At 36.8% G+C, this 20,375-nt stretch overlaps 1 protein-coding gene across 3 annotated transcripts in view; it reads left to right on the plus strand.

Annotated features, from left to right (window-relative positions):
* The window catches only part of LOC137998050 (protein kinase C iota type-like), a 22,010-nt gene extending 3,587 nt beyond the window's left edge, over positions 1-18,423 (plus strand). For all 3 annotated transcript variants that reach the window (XM_068844445.1, XM_068844446.1, XM_068844447.1), the window contains 18 exons: positions 626-715; positions 1,740-1,790; positions 6,014-6,099; positions 7,021-7,071; positions 8,611-8,691; positions 8,800-8,896; positions 10,607-10,773; positions 11,468-11,539; positions 11,708-11,805; positions 12,376-12,462; positions 12,817-12,866; positions 12,959-13,044; positions 13,199-13,286; positions 14,026-14,151; positions 14,710-14,789; positions 16,483-16,572; positions 16,958-17,073; positions 17,352-18,423. In XM_068844445.1, coding sequence (XP_068700546.1) covers positions 626-715; positions 1,740-1,790; positions 6,014-6,099; positions 7,021-7,071; positions 8,611-8,691; positions 8,800-8,896; positions 10,607-10,773; positions 11,468-11,539; positions 11,708-11,805; positions 12,376-12,462; positions 12,817-12,866; positions 12,959-13,044; positions 13,199-13,286; positions 14,026-14,151; positions 14,710-14,789; positions 16,483-16,572; positions 16,958-17,073; positions 17,352-17,439 — 1,604 coding nt within the window. In that variant the 3' untranslated portion in view covers positions 17,440-18,423. The remainder of the gene's footprint in view (positions 1-625; positions 716-1,739; positions 1,791-6,013; positions 6,100-7,020; positions 7,072-8,610; positions 8,692-8,799; positions 8,897-10,606; positions 10,774-11,467; positions 11,540-11,707; positions 11,806-12,375; positions 12,463-12,816; positions 12,867-12,958; positions 13,045-13,198; positions 13,287-14,025; positions 14,152-14,709; positions 14,790-16,482; positions 16,573-16,957; positions 17,074-17,351) is intronic.
* Positions 18,424-20,375: the final 1,952 nt, after the last annotated feature.

Raw genomic sequence — 20,375 nt, forward strand, 5'->3', positions numbered from 1 at the left:
ATTATGACCAAAAAAGACAATTTTTATTTTTCTTTGGATTTAAAAACTATGTTAACTAAACAGTAACTTATCCAAGTTTTAAGCCTTGATTTCAAAAAGACACCCGTTTATTTTAACTGGAATTTCTCCTGTTTAATGGTCTGCCATTACTAACGTTAAAATCTTGAGAGAGCTGGATTGAGGAGAATTTAATGATGTCAAAGACTCAATAGTTTAAGAACGCAATGCATGCTTTCGTGTTGCATATATAATAAGCTAGTGAGTAAGTGAGGTCACTTTTGTCTAGATCCAACCCTCTGAGGTCCAATCAGTCAGTTTGGAACGTGAGTAATGGCAGACCGTGAAATCCAAAACTTGTACTCAAAGTAAATAGACTTTGATAAAAATTAAAGCTTAAAATTTTGCCAGTCGATTGTTGAGCAATGACACTTTCAAAATCTAAAGAAAAAAAGAGATTAATAATAATAATAATAATATGCATTAGTCATGGTCAATACCAAGCAAAAAAGAAAACACCACTTTTACCATGGTAACCACTTTATCACCTCTGTACTCCACCTCTCTAATTGCTCCCTAGTTGGGGTAAATAAATCATAAATATTCTATTCATTTGTGGGTTAAATAGGAGATCCTTGTACCATATCATGCCAGGAAGAACTTGATGAAGCTATCAGACTGTATGAGTTAAACAGAGACTCAGAGCTTGTCATACACCGTGAGTAATTTTGTTTACAATTTTTTGTTTCAATATAATTTTTATTTCATCTTCCACGTAGTTAATGTTCTGATAGTATGTGGGCCGTATTGTCGAATACATCCCACCAAATTTAAAAGTTTAGTTTTGCTGCTTCATTCAAATTTCTATTAGATATTATTAAATTCTCAACCTCGGTTAATGCATTTCTCGTACCCTGGTTTACTCGATCACGGTTATCAGCTCATATACCTTACATGTAGTTTAACCCTTACATGACAAATTGTTTTGCTAAGCATTGCAAAGCTAAAATTCTTTTTGCTGGATAAAGCAAAAAAAAAACGTTTTTGTGGAAAGTTTGGATCAATGCTGAGGTTTAGAAGTACGCGAAAAGGTAAGAAATGTTTTTGTGATGAGCCTGCATCTGTCTGAACACCAGGTATTACACAACATTGCATCTTCATCAGGTTTTTTTGATTTCGCTCGGATTTCGTACTTCCAAACTTTTGGAGTTTAAGGAATTTAATAAAACAATATTATTCCATCCACGCTTCATTGTTGGATATGAGACTGGTTATAGCCAACTTGGCACTACACACCTTGTTGGCTATTTGCCATCTTATATCCATCACGTGCTCATGCTCCTAGATGTAGTTTTGTATGGGTGTGCTGATTTTTTCTGGAATAACCCAAGCTATTTATTTTATTCCTCATAATATGCATGAGAAATAAGTTGAATGCAAGTGCATTTCGTGATTTATGGGCAGAGTGATCTTTTAGAAGTTCTCAAAATTGCACGAGCCGTAGCGAGTTATTACACACAACAGAATTATTCCATTATTGTGTTTTCATATAGCAACTTCTGTAATGCACTCTATAACCTCTGTTGTACTCTATAACCTATTTATGCATTCCTCTTTCACCAATATATATCAGAAACTTGATATTCTGTTAAGTATATAATAAAGCCTGTAATCCAAGTTGATAGATCATTCATATTCAACTGTTATAAGTTGTTCAAACCACTGTTGTTTAACTGCTGCAGTGTTTAAAGGAATACCAGAGGAACCAGGTAGACTGTGTGATGGCGAAACAAGTAAGTTTATTTCGTGTTTCAAGACTACAATGAAGTGGTTCTTTTTATTGACAGTTATTTTTTAAAGAAGGGGAAAGGGGATATGTTGTGATGCTTATCAAATTCCCTTGCATCTACACATAAAAGTTATTTTGTGGTTGTAGTACTAGTACCTGCGACTGCCTTGCTCCACAAAGAGCAACAGCGCCTTTAGGGACTTTAATTGTGGCAAGCAATGGCCATCCCTAAGATAGGATAATTCCCCTCTCCGGTACATGTATGTATGGCATGGCTTGCCAATCTCTGCAACCCATTCATAACCTTTCCTGTAGGGTTATACCAGTAGAGGCTGCATGCTGCCTAAGAAAATTTTCGGGGAGCCCTGTGGGCTTCCAACATTAAAGGTAAGTAGCCCAAGTCATTTTTTCAAGAGCCCAGAATTAATTAATTCCAGCTGGGATCATATTTACAAGAAAGTGATGATGAATCAGGGTGCCTGCTTGGGCCACTTGTTCAGAAATTTGGTCGTCCGCGCTCGCAAATAAAGCGCCCCAGGTGACCGGGCGACCGTTGCAACCTTGCCAGTTGAATCAGTGAAAGAAAAAGTAGAGAGGAGGTGGAATAGAGGGAAGGAATGCTTAAACCATTGACACCTCAAACACCTTAGGGGGCCCCCAGTTGACAAGTAAAATCGTCTGGCATTAGACAGAGTAAAATCTGTCAAGTCTCATTCCCACGACTCAATGGGTTAAAACACATATTGTATAAAAACGCGTGTATAAGCCGCATCTTTTGCCGAGACCATTGCTGTGAGAGGGAAGACTAGCTGGCATGGAGTCATGCACAAACAACACTAAAAACCTTCAGTAAATAAAGATTGAACATATTTCTTCGACTTATCACTTCAACACTGAGCACTCCACTGAGTGTGAGAAAATTCTGTGCTATTCAGAACTCCTAAAGCAAACGGCTGACTGTTTTGTTGCCCTTGAGTACTTGCATGGCCTGTTTTAAATTGTCCAGGAGGTTGTTAACCTCTCGTTTCATACGTCTTTATAAACGTTATATACGCGCACAGCTGATGTCCATGTGACTCGGTCCAGACTTCCTTCTGCAATTGATTGCATGGTTACTAAGTAAATGCCTTGAAAATTCCTTTTAAACAGATTTTTCAACAACTTTTGGGTAAATTTCACTGTTAATGTGTGGCAAACACTGTAGGGTATAGGTTTTTGATTGTCTGAGTAAACTGAAATCACATTGTTTTGTTAAGAAATTTACTAATGAGTACCAGTAATCAATTTCTGGAGGCATAACATGACATTTTTAGCCCCGTTAAAATCTGTGAAATGTACAAAATGTACATTCAATCTATGTACATACTAGCAAGGTTGCTGCTTAACGGTCGCCTGGGGCGCCTTATTTTCAAGCGCGGGTGACCAAATTTCTGAACAAGTAGCCCGAACAGGCACCTAACGTATCACAAGGTGATTCATCCTCACTTTCCCGTGGGAACTGAAGATGTTAAAGTCTTCAGTTCCTACGGCCTGTTCCCGTCTGACCTTGTAGCTCGGTCGGTAGAGCGGCGGAGATCTAACCCGAAGGTCGTGGGTTCAATTCCCACCCTGGTAAGAGTTTTTCTCTGTCCTTGTGTGGGCCCATTTCCATTAACGCTCACATGGTTCATATGGGATTGAAATCTAGCACTTCACATTACACTCTACTCAGTTAACTCTGTTTAAAACATAAGTGCTACACGGCCAACGTTTGTATAAACGTAACCTTTCCTTGCATTGATTCTATGACCTTGGACCACCGACTACAAAGAAAACGAAGATAACTAACGCAACATGAATAGCCCGTTTTAGTATGGTCACGTTCCGTTAACCATATTTTACTGATGGGGCAGTAAAATCTCATCTAAAAATTTGGTGAATTTTGACAAATTAGTATTATCACCATCATCATCATTATTATTATTAGCAGCAGCAGCAGCAGTAGTAGTAGTAGTCATATTCCTATTGTTTGTGGTTTATTTGGTGTTGGGTCCTGCAGGTTGCATAATTTTAATTTCTGTGTATATGTTAAATTTTTAATTAGCAATACTTATTGCCACAAGAAGCATTTTACTGTTTCATTATGGAAGTTAACTTTTAGATAATGAATTTTTGGTATCAAATGGCAGTTGTGCAGACTGAAGTGGTTTCTGAATTTGTTCAGCTGAATGAAAACGTATGTGTTTAACCAGAAGAATTGGACTTAAAGCTTCAGGTTTGAAGGGAATCTACAGAGAATAATTAAGCACAAGAGACTTTGCTCAGTCATTGGATTTTTACACTGAAAATCATGTTTGTGGAATGGATAAAAAAAAGATGTTAAACATACTGCAGGACTGCTTTCTGTTTTTTGAACCTAATGTCCCACGGAAAACTGCAAAGAATGATTTGATTCTGGTGAATTCAAGTCCTTAAATGCTCTATTCAGTGGCCATCCTTCAGATTACAGTGTAAGTAGGCATCATCTATTAAAACATGGAAGATGATGTTTTGTCTATTTCTGGAATGTTTGGAGCTGGTGTCGTTGAAGAAGAAGAAGAAGAAAAAAAGATTCACAACAATGACCTGATTCGCCGTGCTTCTGTGCGGATCTTTAGATCCCTTAAACGGGTTCGTAGAAGTTTTTCTGGAAGCCTTAGCTCTATTATCTCACGGCAAAGTGTTGCTGCAGAAAATAACTGCCAGTCTCAAATTCCAAACACTTCAAAAGCTACCAGTAGACGTCCGTGGTCCTTTGCTTTTGGTGAAGAAGTTAGGATCTTAAGAACTCCAACTAGCATTGGTAAAATAATCATAATATTTATTAGTGATATTCTTTTGGTCTACTTAATTTTCATTTTATTGTTTACTTTTGGGGAAAAATAATTTAACTTGCTGTAATTAAATTTGAAATTTTGAGTTTTGTCATCAATAAACAAAACCAGACAAAAAAAGGAAATTTTAAATTACCAGTAAACTATGGCAGAAAATTCATTTTGGTCGTACATGTACTCTGAAATGTATTTTACAGTTATTTTCCATCGTAAGCCATAGAATCCTAAACTGCCCCTCATTGACAAGTAAAATTGTCTGGCGTTAGACAAATCTATTAAGTCTCACTCCTTGGAGTCTGTGGGTTAAGGGAATTTTATATTATTTTTGTAGCGAATGCTGACATGTATGGCTAGTTTGGTTCTCATGATTATACATTTATTAATGTAATAAGATCACAGATGTCTTAAGGAAAGAGTGATACAGAACATTCTACTTGTTACTACTAGTGGTACTTATTCAAAAATATTCAACATTGTGTGTCTGTTTTAAATTAATATTTTGCAAGACACTGTGGAATTGAAAATACAAATCGTTTTTTTAACTGTAGATTTTTAATCAGTTGACTCACTTATTGTATCTTTTGAGGCAGTGATTCCTGATTAATTTTAAGTTTATCATATTTACAGCTGTAATAGCTTTGAAAGTGATTGTTCAAGAATTATTGTTATGTCTTGAAATTTGGCACTTTGATTGAGATTAAGAGAGAGTGATTTGTTATTTGCATCTGCTTCATGTAAAGTTGGTTAAATTGGGTTAAAAATTAATTCTTGATCTTTGGCCATGAGTGCCATGTACAGTGTATGAGTGACATCAAGAAAAGAGACAGCCCAGAATAAAAAAAAATGGCATTTTTCATTATCAATTTTTTTAGCATAATATTCAATGGGCAGAGATTCTTAAACAGACAGGTGCATCCCAAATTTTCATTCAACATGGTAGTTTTCATTTTTGGTAAGAATTTACAAACTTGTTTTTCACATGTTGTAAATTGTCTTAAATTTTTGAATGTTATATCTGTTTAATGATTTTGCCACAAAAACATCTTGAGTGATCTAATGTACTTTGTGTATAAACAGTAGAATCTCTTTTTTATGTTTTAACTGGTATATAAATGTTGTACATGTACAATGTATCATTCACCAGTGGACCATAAAAATCAGTACTGATATTTGACTGAATTCATTCTCCTGAATATTTTTTTCTTATTTGGACATGAGTGTGCACAATATGTGACCCAAGCAGATTAAATTAGAACAAAAACACTGATACATCCTCAGTAATTTTATAAGGCAACAGAGGACAAAGTACAACCAAAAAACCAAATTACTGATAAACTGTTTCATTCTGGTCTCTTCTTCCCTTTCATTTCTTCAGGAAATATTTACCGAAGGGGAGCAAAGAGGTGGAGAAAGATTCACATTGTAAATGGTCATTCCTTTGTTGCAAAGAGATTTAGCAGGGTGAGATTTAACATGTATCTATTGTGTTTTTTGTCTTCAGTGATAGTCATTCAATTATAGGGGCCCTCAATACAGAATAAGTAGATGTATTGGTGTTTTTGTCACGTTATGATGATTACAAAATAAATTAATGTTGATGAGAAAGCCTGGACAGCAGCTAAGCGCTTTAAAGTACAGGAATCCCCTGAAATACAAAGCAAAGTAAACGAGGAAGACATGACACTGAAGCCGTTAAATAGGGCAAAATAGCACAATAACTATATTAATATACTACAAGTCAATGAAAATATTCACAGGAAGGGCAATCATGAAAAAACATAACCTCTGAAAATTTTTTTCTTCAGGTGTTGCAGTTGATTTCATAATAATATTACAACGTAGCTTCCTTCATTTTGTTTCCATCTGATTGTTAGTGTACCGTTGACAGACTTCTATTCTTAACAATTTGTATTCGCCCAATGTAATGGTACTGTATAATTACTGCGATTCTCAGTTGAGTATGACACTAGGGAAGTTTGGTGACAAAGTTTCAGCATTAAGGTTACCATGTTGTCAAGGGCAACTTGCTTTGTTTCCAAGGTTAACTTTTTGGGGGTTTGCATCATTTAACTGGTAACAGTCGCCAGTTTGAATTTAACCGTTACCATTTGTAGATTTTGGCGGGCTCATCACTCACTCGTGACGTTAAGGCCCTAAAAGTTACTCTTGGAAACGAAAGAAGTTGCCCTTGACAACATGGTAACTTTAATACTCAACCGAGAATCGTAGTATGTAGATGTTCTTTAGCAGGTGTTAAGGAAAAAAGTAGTCTTGTGCCTTTTTGTTTAAAATAATATTATTGCAAGATCTCTAGCCTGTAAATCTTGGCAAGGTGTGCAATTCCTGTAACCTACATGATGTATTGTCTCATTCATTTTGCAGCTTGCTGCTTGTGCATTCTGCTCAGATAGGATATGGGGTCTTGGAAGACAGGTACATGTATGGCATGCAGTGGTCAGTAAGGCATTTTTCATTATGCTGCAGACCAAAAACACTGAATGTTTTAAAACATATACATGTATGATAGTTCTACTATTATTTTTATAAATGGTTAGATGTCTGGTGTGCATTAGTCGGTCACTATTATTGTGGAATGCAAACAAAATCACATCTATACAAGTATTTTATCCTCAGTCATTATAGCCTGCGTAGCTGGCGGGATTTTCGTGCGCGAGTGCTTCTGATTTGGTTGCGAAGCCGTGAAAGCGAGTGGCTCAGCCGTGAGAGGATTGGTGAAGAGTCGAGTTGAATTCACTCGCGGCTTCGCCGCTCGCGAATTCACTCGCGGGCTTTGCCCGCGAGGGAAATTGGCGGCTCTGCCGCCGCTCGCCCGCTCACGCATCCCGCCAGCTACGCAGGCTACAGTCATTATAAATTGCAGACTACAGACTGCAGATTGCATATTTGGTTTAAAATGCAGACTGAGGCCTAAACTGTCACATTGTTTGATACGTGATATATTAGGGTCAAGCATTGTCAGTCTTGAAAATTTCCTGCTAAGTCTATTTCCTTCTAAAGCAATTTTTAACATGGAGAATTTGTATTTGTTCTTTAAATCTGAAGCATAAACATTTGGTGACATACTTCACAGCTCACCTTAAAGAGAATTTGAATTAAAACATTTGACAATTGCCGATTGTCATATGATACAAATAAAGACACATCACCAGTTGTTTTGCTCGCATGTGTTCCAACCTTTCGGTGTTCGGCATGTCAGGGATTTCTGCTACAGATCATTTTCACTGTCATGCAACAAAAAAGTAAAATTGAAACCGTTCAATGAAAAAGAGTTGGAATGTTGTAGGAAACAAATTCATAAATCATCTCTCTGTGCATTACATCAAAACACCTTGCGATTTTGATGTTAGAATGTGATGACATCACTGTGAAAACCTTCTATTATTAGGTGGTTTTCATTTAACGTCATTGCTGCCATGTTGGTGGACGAAAACAAAAGATCTCTCATTAGCTCCTTTTGTTTCTCCACCAGCAATTGTACATTGCAGCATTGTCATATGTGTGTCTCAAGAAATTGGTTGAAAACCACCTATTGAGCGCCAGTGTGTCCTCATAACATCTGTGGGACCGATTTCGGAAAACCTTTTTTAGTATGCATGAATATAAGTTTGAAATGAGAGAGGCTGCTGTGGAAAATAGGAGGAAAGGAAAAAATTTCCAACATATCGAGCCATATATGAAAGCGAAACAACAGATTTTTTTTAAGTGGAACGCTTAATTTTTGAACGATTTTTAAACAATGCAACAATTTAGGCCTCAGTTTGCATTTTCAACCCAGACTGCAGTCTGCATTTTGCACCTAGTCTGCATTTTTATACCCAATTTGTAGTCTGCATTTTATACTGAATGATTTTATCCTCTAGCAAAACTCATCTTCCAGGAAGGTGTAATCACAGTTATGGTAAGCTACAGTAACTTTATTAATCTGACACTGTATTTGTCTTATTCTGGTAGGGGTACAAATGTCTGGAATGCAAATTGGTGGTACATAAAAAATGCCACAAGTTGATCAAAATCCAGTGCGGACAACAGATAGTAAGTGATAGCTTCCTTGTGAAAACAAAGTGTTGTTGTCAATTATGTTGTACTCTTGTCACTATATTATTTTACCAACACATCTTTACTAATACACTTCCTCTTTAGCACTCAACTGGACAAACGATTCACTCATCCCTACCCCCTATTGGAGCAGTTGGTACAAAAATACCTCCAGCAGAGGAAGCCCCAGGCCCCAAACGCAGTAAGTTCCTTTTACATTCTTTAGAAGTAAGTTAGCAGTCTTTTAATTAATGGTTCCAGTGAATACTCCAGCTCTTTGCCTCTTCAACTGAATGAAAAAGGTTTATTGTAGTATTCAAAGCCCTTCGAAAGCCTGCAATTGTGTTGACTTCTGCCTTCGTCAGTCACACTAGTGTTGTTGGCCACCATATTGGATCAGGTAGATACTTTGTGTAACAGGTAATTTTAATTAGAGTTCAGGGCAGGCTCATGTTATTCGTCGTGTCACAGAGAAAATTAGATTAATTCTTTCGCCCTAAAGTACCTAAGATTTAAGAAATTGTAGAAGATCATTGAAACACTGATGAAGAGGACAGTGAAGAAGACAACGTAGTAAGCAAAGATCAAAAAGAGATTTCATTGAAGAACGACCTTGTTTTTTAGAGTGAATGGCAGGCGAAATACCTATGGCTTGCCTATGACACCAACAAAAAGATTACAACCTGTAAGATCTGTCTTGAGGCAAACAAATCAAATACATTTACAATATCGTTGAAGGGTCACCATTGCAAGAGTTCCAATTTGAACGTTCCTTGATGAAATGGACAGAGAGATCACAAAGGATTTTTTCCACTCAAGTCATGGAACAAAAATAACTTTGTCCTGCTTAAGCTCCTGTAGGGCCCCTATTTTTCAGGAAAGGGGCCAGGGCCCTGGGACTCCCTAAGACAAAATCCTGGTGAGAACACTGCATTAGTTTGAAGAAAATAAAAAAGACTCTCTGAAGGCAGAGCACATGTAAAGATTCCCAACAAACTAGATCAATGTGAGAAGCAGAGTCCAAGAATCAATCCTGGGACCTATTGGCAAATGTCAAGAGCTTTCACCAATGCACCAAGCATGCTTGTTTCTCATCCAGGCTCCAAGACCCAACAAACTTTCGTAGGAGGCAGTGTGGCCCTGTGGTTAGGGCGATTGCCTTGAGATTTGGATATCCCGGGTTCCAGACCCGTTCTAATCACTCGTTGAATTTGTTCCTGGTAGTCCCTGGTTCAACTTCCCAGCTGCACTTTTAAATAGCCAACTAATTTGCCTCCGGCCAGTTGGGATTCTTAACAGTTGTTGGTGTGTTCTGTCGTTTCGTTGATTGTGTTTCATTGGCCCTGAAAAGCCCCTATGGGAAGCGGTCAATTAAGTGTGTATTGTATTGTACAGTGTATTATTGTAAACTGGAAACGTAACCAGAGAAATGACTTCCAAAAAGTATCATAAAAGTTATTAATTTTATGAATGCTAGAATACACGTTTCACTTTACATGTTGCGTCTCACACACCACATACTGGTAGCTACATGTACTGTACTTGTAATTGCCAAGCTGAGTGCCACAATAAATTATTATGCAACAAAAACAACTGCTCGTCAAAGGTCACCTGTCTTTTTCCCAGGCCCCAGTGGTGTGGGCGAAAAACATTCCACTTCTTTGGTTTTCACTCAGTCAGTGGAAAATTCCAAACCTTTTACATTTCATCCTTGGCAAACCACTTTTTCTGCATGGTGGTCACAGGAGGCTTTTTGTAAATGCCTGCTTAAAATCATAAATAATTATGAACATGCTACATACATGTATATTGATTTTAGGTACTTGACTAGTGTTTGTGTGGCCTCAGTGGTCTGTAATAATGAGTTGTGACTCTGCTTTGAACACTTTTATTTCTTTTTTTTTTTTTTCAGCGAGAAGTGACAGTCCAGCAACTCGTAAGCGTGGCTTGGTTAGTGTGGATTACAGTCAAGCCTCCAAAGCTAAGGAGGCATCATCAGGAAGCAACTTCTTGATCTCTCTTCATGACTTTACACTTCTTCGAGTTATAGGAAGAGGCAGCTATGCTAAAGTACTGCTGGTCAGTTAAATTATCAACACAAAATTAATGAATTTACGAGCTGTAGGCTAAAGCACTTGGCCTACATGTATAGCTCACTTACTTGAAATGAAGTAAATAAAAATAATATGTTAAATAATGTTCATTACACAATTCAAATTAAGATACAATGTGCATGCAACATGATTCATAGCTCAGTTTGAGAGGCAAGCCATTTGCTTTTTGCAAGGGTGCTGAAGTGGAATTCTAGACCAATGATGCAGATAGAGTTAATGAAATCTGAAACATACAATTGCAAAATAATCCAGCCTTCGTATGTACCTTGCAAGCTTGTTCAGCCATTTTACAGCCATTCAAAGGGAAATATTGTTAACTCCTATACTCCTATGCTATGATGACTCCATACGTACCTCTCAGACTGCCCTGTGGACTTGTAAGGAATTCTGACCAGAACCAATCAGCATACTTGTAATTACTATTTTACCAGGTACTTACATGATTGTATTTAATGTAAGCTAAGGTACATTTAAGTTCTTCTAACATAGTTATATAATTACATCATGTAAGCTTTGACAGCTGCAACACTTGCTATAAGAGGTTTCTTATTGTCTTGAATTATGACAATGCTCAAAATATTGACTAATGTGAGACTATCCCTAATTCTGTAGCCAATTCGAATTTTGTTTGTTCACAATAACATTCTTCTTTTTGTTAGGTGGAATTAAAGAAAAATAAGAGAATTTATGCCATGAAGGTTGTCAAGAAAGAACTTGTGAATGATGATGAGGTGATGCAATGTGTATTTTTAATAATGCAGTCATTGTTATATTAATAAATAAAATATTTAACAATAACTGGATTATTGATCAAGAAAGACTTAATTACAAATAGTACACACAAAGAAAGTTAGAAAAACTGTTGCATTACTTTTTTGTCATCCTTTTCTTCACTGTAGGATATTGACTGGGTACAAACAGAAAAGCATGTTTTTGAACAAGCATCTAATCATCCATTTCTGGTTGGACTTCATTCGTGTTTCCAGACATCAAGCAGGTGTGTAAGCTGCTTTGCTTTAGTTTTGCATTAGTGTAATTGCCAAAGCTTACCATAGATTTTTGGTTATAAGGCGGAGCATTTTTTCTCAAACAAATTGCTTGTTGGCCCCAAATGCAGTCTAAACTCAAGATGCGTCTTATCGCCAAGTATCTTCTCACAGCAAAACCCATGCATCCCGCCGCCATCTTGTATGTTTAACTCGGCCCAGTCTTCCCCTTACTGCGATTCCAAAATGGTGGCCTCACACCAACGTTCATGATGATGGCCTTCAATTCTTAGCGTTGTACAACAAAAACACCAACAAGAAAGTACTACCTAATAACAGCAGGATTTAAACTTTTTTCTCTAAGTTCCAGTTGATTTTCCTTCTGCCACTTTTCATGACTTGCACTGCAATCTTCAGTTGAGACAGCATAACTAGCAATGAGTTGAGTCACAATTGAGAGTAGAGATCAGTGGTTTTATTTCCCCACTTAAAACAAACAGATGCTTCTCTTTCTCTTTTACACATCCATGCTCTTGTATGCGTTATTTTGCAATTTCAAATTCATAGTTTCATTTTTCCAGACTGTTTTTTGTGATTGAGTTTGTCAGTGGTGGTGACCTGATGTATCATATGCAACGACAACGGCGTCTACCGGAGGATCATGCAAGGTAAGTGATAGATACAGGTTGAGCGGTAGAACTGTTCGGGTATTTACAATGGTGATTCACGTACATGGTGTAATTGTTAATCTCACAGACATCTGGCACTCGTATTGTATTGTAACTGACTTCTGAAATAAATATTTGATGTACGTAGTAGTGGTAATTGCTATTCTTTAGCTTTGTAAATGAGATAGAAAGACAATGGTAACAGTCGCCATTGTTCATGTGACCTGCTTGGTGTCAGTAGTTTTGTTGGCTGTTTTTATCTTGAATTAACTAATTTTATGATATGAACTCTTGGTTTTTGTTTCTATAATCTAATTGTTTTGTCGAACAAGTCTCCATTTATTTAAATTTCAGGTTTTATTCTGCAGAAATATCTTGTGCCCTCAATTTTTTACATGAAAGAGGTGAGTCACCAGACGTGTTCAGATGCTCTGCAAAACTGAAGCACTATCAATGAACTTGTCATTTATACCAACTTTTATTCATGTTGTTTCAGGTGTGATATATCGTGATCTCAAGCTGGATAATGTATTACTTGATTCTGATGGACATGTGAAACTGACAGATTATGGAATGTGTAAAGTAAGGGTTGTCTTAAAATGATGCATTTTCACAGAGTTCATGATAAGTAAATCAGACTGTCCCAATTTATGCTTTTTCAAGGCTGAAAGTCTATGTCAAGATTTTGTTTGTTCATACTCAACTATGCTTACTGTATAATTTATTGTTGTGATAGGAAGGTCTTCGTCCTGGGGATACAACAAGTACATTCTGTGGAACACCAAATTATATTGCTCCTGAGATTCTTAGAGGAGAAGATTATGGTATGTAATGTAGAGATATCCTTAGTCAATGATGTGCAAACTGAGTGTCTGTGCAAAGGTGTTTGGGTCAAGAAAAAAGCTGCGCTTTTGTTGTTACGCTAATTCAGAGACCTTGAAACCGATATCAATACAAGTTGCATAAATTCGTAATTTTTAGTCTTAAAAGTGGCATCATGAAGACACCGGAACAGCTTCAGGTTTAGATTAGTTTCTGTAATAATTGTTGGTTTTACCAACAATTCAGTTGTATTTTACTGCAAAGAGTGGAATAAACAATATTATTTATTTATTTATTTATTTATTTATTTATTTATCCCTGTTCAAACTGGTCTTCTTCAATGCATAGAGTCATGCATTAGTCTGACAAAGCAAAATCTTGAAGTGTCACTCTCAGGAGTTGCCCCCCGTTCTGAGAGAATTGCTGATGTTGTTGAAATGTGATACCAGGCATGGCTCCCACTTGTTTGTAGCCTTCATAGCAGCGGGATTGGTGGCGCTGGAGGTAAAGTGGTGGAGCCGCACAGAGAATAGCTTCTGCACATTCTCTGCTCATTATTTGGCTCCCACCAGATACACAGGATAACTTGTTTGGAAGTACGTGGGCTTGCTTTTAGCAGCTTGGCTGCCAAAACTTTATTCCACACCCCTGCAAACTGCCAGCTACGCAGGCTAGTTTGGAAGAAAAGAGATCATTGTTATTACATTGAATAACACATGTTTCTCCTTTGTTGGTTTTAAGGTATCAGTGTGGATTGGTGGGCCTTGGGAGTTCTGATGTTTGAAATGTTAGCGGGAAGATCACCCTTTGATGTTGTGGGTGGTGCTGAAAATCCTGATCAAAATACAGAAGATTATCTCTTTCAAGGTTTGACACATGCACATCATCATATCATTCAGTGTAGCCTGACTATACACGTTTTATATAGTTGTGGTTGGAACAATACAAGTTAAAATAATGGTATGGATCTGCACTTTCAAGGTGTTTTTCAAACGACTGGAAATCTGTTAAGCCTTACTGGTTTGGATAAGGATTTTGGTCAACCAATTTTACTAAATTTTTTTGTTTAATTTTTAAGGTGTAATAATGAAGTTAAGAAAGAAAAACATATGAAACTGACTAGATTTTTATTTTCACGACGTTTCAAAGTCATCGTAACTCCATTATCAAGTGATAAATAAATACAAGGTGCTAGAGTTTAAATAGATGGAAAGCATAATTTGCATACTAGGTGTTGTAAAGAATGTTATACAAATAACTTTGTCTCTCTTCCTGTCCTCAAGAGAAACTGGGGGTATTTGTAGGGCCAGAAATGAAGATTTTCAGTGTGTAACATTTACTGCTTTTCTCTTCTTTGATGACTATTTTAGTAACTGTACATGTACATGCAACTTGAGCTAATCCAAGGTTTTATCTTTATGACAGTTATTCTAGAAAAGCCAATACGAATTCCTAGGTCATTGTCTGTTAAAGCTGCTTCGGTGCTCAAGGGATTTCTTAATAAGGTGAGTTAGGACCTTATTTGTGTTACACAAAGTGCAAAGTTCATATTTTGTGTCCACTTTCTAATTCTTTGGAGTGAAACAATGTACAATGTACATGTAGTTTACTTGTTGGTATGTCTCCGAATAAGCTTACATTTTGCATCCATTAGCAATATCTCAAGGCAGCATAGCCCAATGGTGCTGTTAGTGTACCGTAATTTCCGGCCGATTACCCGCGGGTAATGCGTTAATTTTCCAGTAAACCGCGGTTGCTGCGGGTAATAAGAAGGTGCGGGTAATGCGATAATTTTTAAATCTCAGGTAAGAATTTGACAGATTGAAACAAGTTAAAATGAGGATAATTAAACCAACACTTCCTTCAAATCTGTGTGTTGCCTCGTTCGTTGATTCAATCTTTAAAATGATGCTTTATTTGCCGTAGTCTCTGTAAAACCGCTCGATGAAAGCCAAAGCAAATTGAATGAAAAACAATAATCTTTCCCTTCGACCATGTCACAACTTGTCACCGAATTAAAAGTAAATGAGAACGAATTTCTCACTTTAACACATCCTTTTCAATTTTAAGAAAGAGTTTATCGTGAGACACAATTCAATGCCGAAAAAGTATGTGATGCCACAAATTTTTCCGTTCAAAACAAATCTTTTACGATCTTGTTTAAATAATTTCAAACCTTTACTAATTAATTAAACTGATGCTTCCTTAAAACTTGTGTGTTGCCAAGCTTGCTTGTTACCGTAGTTCAATCTGAAAACGCTTCCTATTCAAGATTTGTGTGATGTTTTATTCTAGTGTTCTAAAAGCCCTCAATGAAAGCCGATGCAAATTGAATGAAAAACAAATCAATAGTGTTTAAGTGATTACTGTATTTCACTGCTTTTTTCTTCGCTTAATTTAAAAGCATTTCTCACCTGCACTCCTTTCAATTTTGTATATGAAAGATTGAAAGCATTTTTTTTGAAAGCACGCTCAAAGCTACAAAACAAGATGCCGACATATTTCACGGCACCGCATAATTATTTAGAACGTGATTGTCGGCACGTGTGTAAACAAAACACTAACTACAGTGAAAAATTTGCTGGATTGTTCAGCGCATCAGTGAAATGTTCCCAGCTACCCCTGGCTTGAGTAATAGAGCATTTTCCCATTTTAAGCGACTTCTTATATAGGCCCGGTCTTTTGCCCCTGGGTATGCCTAACCACGACCCCATCAGGTATTTTTAACACTCACCCCCACTTTCTCTCAACCTATCAAAATGGCGCTCAATGATCAATCCTAAAGATGTTGGCCTTCAACTCGTATTCTATCGAGTCTTAGCGTTAATACATTGGATATTTAGGTCGTTTTAACAAGACAAACCAGAAATGACCAAGGAGAGTGTTTAAGGCTGCATTATTAAAAGCCAATTCTTAGCAGAAAATGCTATCGATCTTCTGCTTTGTAAACAACAACATGGAACATTCATCGCTCCAAGTTTGTGAGTTCTTGTCCCGGAAATACAGTAGCAAGATTTTTTTCGGTTTTGGGGTGCGGGTAATAGGCCAGTGCGGGTAATCTGTTGAACGTTTTTTTCCCTTGTGACAAAAATAGACCGCTGCGGGTAATCTGCCGTGCGGGTAATCGTCCGGAAATTACGGTAATTAATATATGATGATCTCAAAAATCTCCTAACCTATTTTGGTATCTTTCATTAGAACCCTATTGAGAGACTGGGCTGTCATCCTCAGACAGGATTTGGGGATATAACATCCCATGTATTTTTCCGTGCAGTAGATTGGGAGCAGGTACGTTGTTGACTTAATGACATCTGCTGATGTGATTTACTTCTTTGGGTGAATTCTGCAGTCCTGGCCTTTACGAAGCTAGAATCATGCATTAGAGGAGCAAGGAGGGCACAGTCGGTTAGTGCACGGCCTTGGTACAAGAGGTCCTGAGTTCGATTCCCGGATCTCGCATCTTTGTTTCGACTCCTTTCCTTTCCGTGTAGCTAAGTAACTTTAAATACCCGTAAAACGGAGCACTGATGGAGAGGGGGGAGTAAAATGAGTGCACCGCCGACCCCAGGTTTGCCAGTTATTAAATTAAAGTTACTGTTACAAGTTATCAACGTTAAATATGGTCGCTTTACTTTATATAAACAAAATTTGACTGATACTTTCTTCTCATCAGTTGGAGGCCCGACAAGTTCCTCCACCATTCAAACCCAGGATTGAAGATCAGTACGGATTGGGAAACTTTGATCCTCAGTTTACTAATGAACCAGTGGTTCTTACTCCGGATGATCCGTAAGTTACAGCTACTGTAGATCATAGCCTCCTAAAAGATGTCCGATGCACACAAGATCACTTCCTTGCCACAATGTTTTCTGCAAACAAACCTTTCCCCTTAAAAAAAATTGCATGTGTCACACAAGAACTTCTTCAACATTGGGTATTTCCTTGTTTTAAATGTTGAATGTAGCCCTTGTTTCTTGCAAAATCATGGCAAGCTGCTGATTAATGAAAGGTCAATCTCTGTCTTCAAATCTCTCAACATTTTGATACATTGCTTTCTTTCATGACAGGAAAATACTGGAAACCATTGACCAGTCAGAGTTTGAAGGATTTGAATACATAAATCCATTGCTGATGTCCTCAGAAGAATGTGTATGATGCATTGCAGTGCATTGCATTTGTACTTTCATAGTAAAAGAACTTAAAGTTAGAACTGCAAAGTTTAAAACTTAAAAGAATCCAAATTTCATATTATTATACATGTAGTTGCAAGTGTGTAATAACAATAATTTTTCCTAAAGTTGCAATAAGAATAATAATAATTTAATTGCTTAATAGCTGTAACTTGCAATGGTTACATTGACAAACTCTGTCACTCACACAAAAATTATTATTTGCAGACTCAAACTGCTTTATAGTAGTTTTCAATTACAAGAGAAACTAATTCAATAATGTTGATTGAGATACAGTACCACAGTTAAGTGCAATAAAGAAAATCTGGTTATATTATTATTTTCCTGAATTAATTCAATGATTATAATAGCCTGTATTTGTAAGTTGGTTTTTAAAACACTAGTACAATAATTGTTCAAAAGTTTAAATGTGAACTGTCTTTACAGTTTGTGTGAGGGACTACGCTAATAACCTCTCAGCTACACTCTATGGATTTTGTAGATTTTGTTCAACTTTCATCAACACTGTGTACCTGACAGAACTTTTTGAAATTAAAGGAAACTACATGAAATGTGTATCATACGTGTTCCAAAATTGGAGAGTTTAACCTCTTTATATCATTATTAATAATTATTATAATACAGTGATTTGCGCAAACATGGCCACCTTCAAAAGTGGCATGTAAAGATGCCCTAAAAAGTAATAAGAATGCATTGCAGTCAGTGGGTACATAACAATTTAAATTTATTCACAGTTTGTCATATCTTTTTGAAGGTTTGGGCGCAGAAACGAAGGGTACATAGTGTAGTATGTATTTAAATAATAATTATTGTTTGCACTCTTGGGGGTCTTCAGAAAGGGCCATACAATTAAATTCTTCTAAAATAATTTTGAATTTGTAAGGTATTTGGAAACTGCTCGCTATTTTTATGCAGAAAGTGTTTTAATAAACTCATTTTATGGATTTGATGAGTTGTGTTGTGTATACACTGCTTTTGGGAAATAGGAGTTGAGGGTGCGAGACTGGAAATTCACAAAACACAATTTCCTCGGTATTCTGTTTTTAATACTTTTTCATACGGAAAGTGTACATAGTTGCAGTATCAAGCTGGTTCACTTGCATTCCACTTTACTCTCAACTGGTTGGCTTAGGTGAACATTGGGAACTCTGCAGGATCTTGCTGGGTTTGATCCACAAGTGGATCAACACTCAGGGTCACAATAGCTTACCGGTAAGAGAAAGTGCTCCCTTTGTAATTACATCTGTAGAATGGTTGGACTTTCAAATCTTGATGGATAAGGAAATTTTGTACTATTATTTCCACGTACATTATAATTATTTCTTTCTGGGGTTAGAAACGGGAGCTCTGCTTTTAGGCGTGGCTAAATCTATATTTTAAACTTTGCAAGACATTACGGAACCCACACATTTGCAAAGAGTAGGGCATGGAGTTCTTGGTGTTGTGATCACTCTTTAAAAGTGAAGATTTGCTCTGGTCTGTGACCCACAAGACTATGTGGGGAATTTGAATTAACTATTCATTATAATTTCAAAATATAAAGTTCACATAAGTCCACCTCTGGTTAAACTTTATTGGCTTCCAATTTCCTACCACACTGTGTACAAGTTTAATATGGTCTTAATAGATTCCCTGTAATAATATTATTGATCTGCTTTATTAGAGCATTCTGTTCTAATTCTTCAGACCCCAGTTGTTCAAAAGGTGGATAATGCTATCCACCAGATAAATCACTATCCACTGGATAGCACAATTGGTTTTGTTAGTGTTTATCCACTGCCCTTTCCATCATTTGAGCAACTGGCACCAGAACTTCTGTTGCAGTAAAAACCTAAAACTAAATCTAGCAGGCATTGGGCAGTTTCCATGACTTGCCCTGGATTGTGAGAATTGTACTCCTTGAGAAAGCCAACATTGTACATTGATTTGAAGTGTAGATTAAAAAAGTTATGTGAGCATGAAATGGAGACCAAAGCAGGGGAATTTTTTCACATGCAAATTATTTTCCTCACATGAGCTTCCATTTCATGCTCTATCCAACCCAACAGTGAGAATATGAAACTAGTGGGTACCCGCATTCAACTTCCACACCCTATACCCAGATCAGGGCACTTTCGGTATAGGTATTACACCACATTTTTTTAGAAAAAACAAATGTCATCTCATAAATATATCACACATTTTGCTATTCCTATAATTCAAACAATGCCATCACTCCTAATAAATTATCAGTGCCACAATATCAATTTGCTACATGTAATTTGGGTAGCTGCATAAATAAATTTTTATCACTATTCCTTATAAGTGTGACTCTTCCTTTCAGCATATATTATTACCTTTCCAAATTTGTAGAATTCCAGAATATGATTCACTTACATAATAATTTATAGTAAGTGCCATTCAATAATAATTATTTTCTATTCGTAACAACATTGACTTGTAACATTCTCTTCACCTGTGCATGACAATCACAATTTTGAAAAAATGCACATACTGATAAAAAAAATAAAGTTGAAATAACACACTATCACCATGCTCCCCTTGGCTCACTTGCATGACTAAAGCAGGCAGTTCGACTGACTCAGAGGGGACTGCGAGCAGTCTTAATAGCACTTTTCACAAGTCCATTCTTTGGTCATTGTCCCCTTGAATGTAGCAGTGATGGTGGTGTTCAAAAAGTTACATTTTGGATTTTTAGTTTTGAAAAACCTAGCAAGTGGGATAGGAAAGGCTTCTAAATGAAAATGAAAAATAATCAGTTATTTGCAAGGCACAGTTGAAGGCTAAGGGATTTCCAGAGGTAAGGAAAGGAACTTCATTTAAGTCTAGTCATCCTAGCGCTGGAGCACTAATTGGAGACACCATAAACTGAAATTAACAAACTCAAATCCATTCAAATAG

This window comes from Montipora foliosa, chromosome 3 (assembly GCF_036669935.1).
Source record: "Montipora foliosa isolate CH-2021 chromosome 3, ASM3666993v2, whole genome shotgun sequence".
NCBI classification, from domain to species: domain Eukaryota; kingdom Metazoa; phylum Cnidaria; class Anthozoa; order Scleractinia; family Acroporidae; genus Montipora; species Montipora foliosa.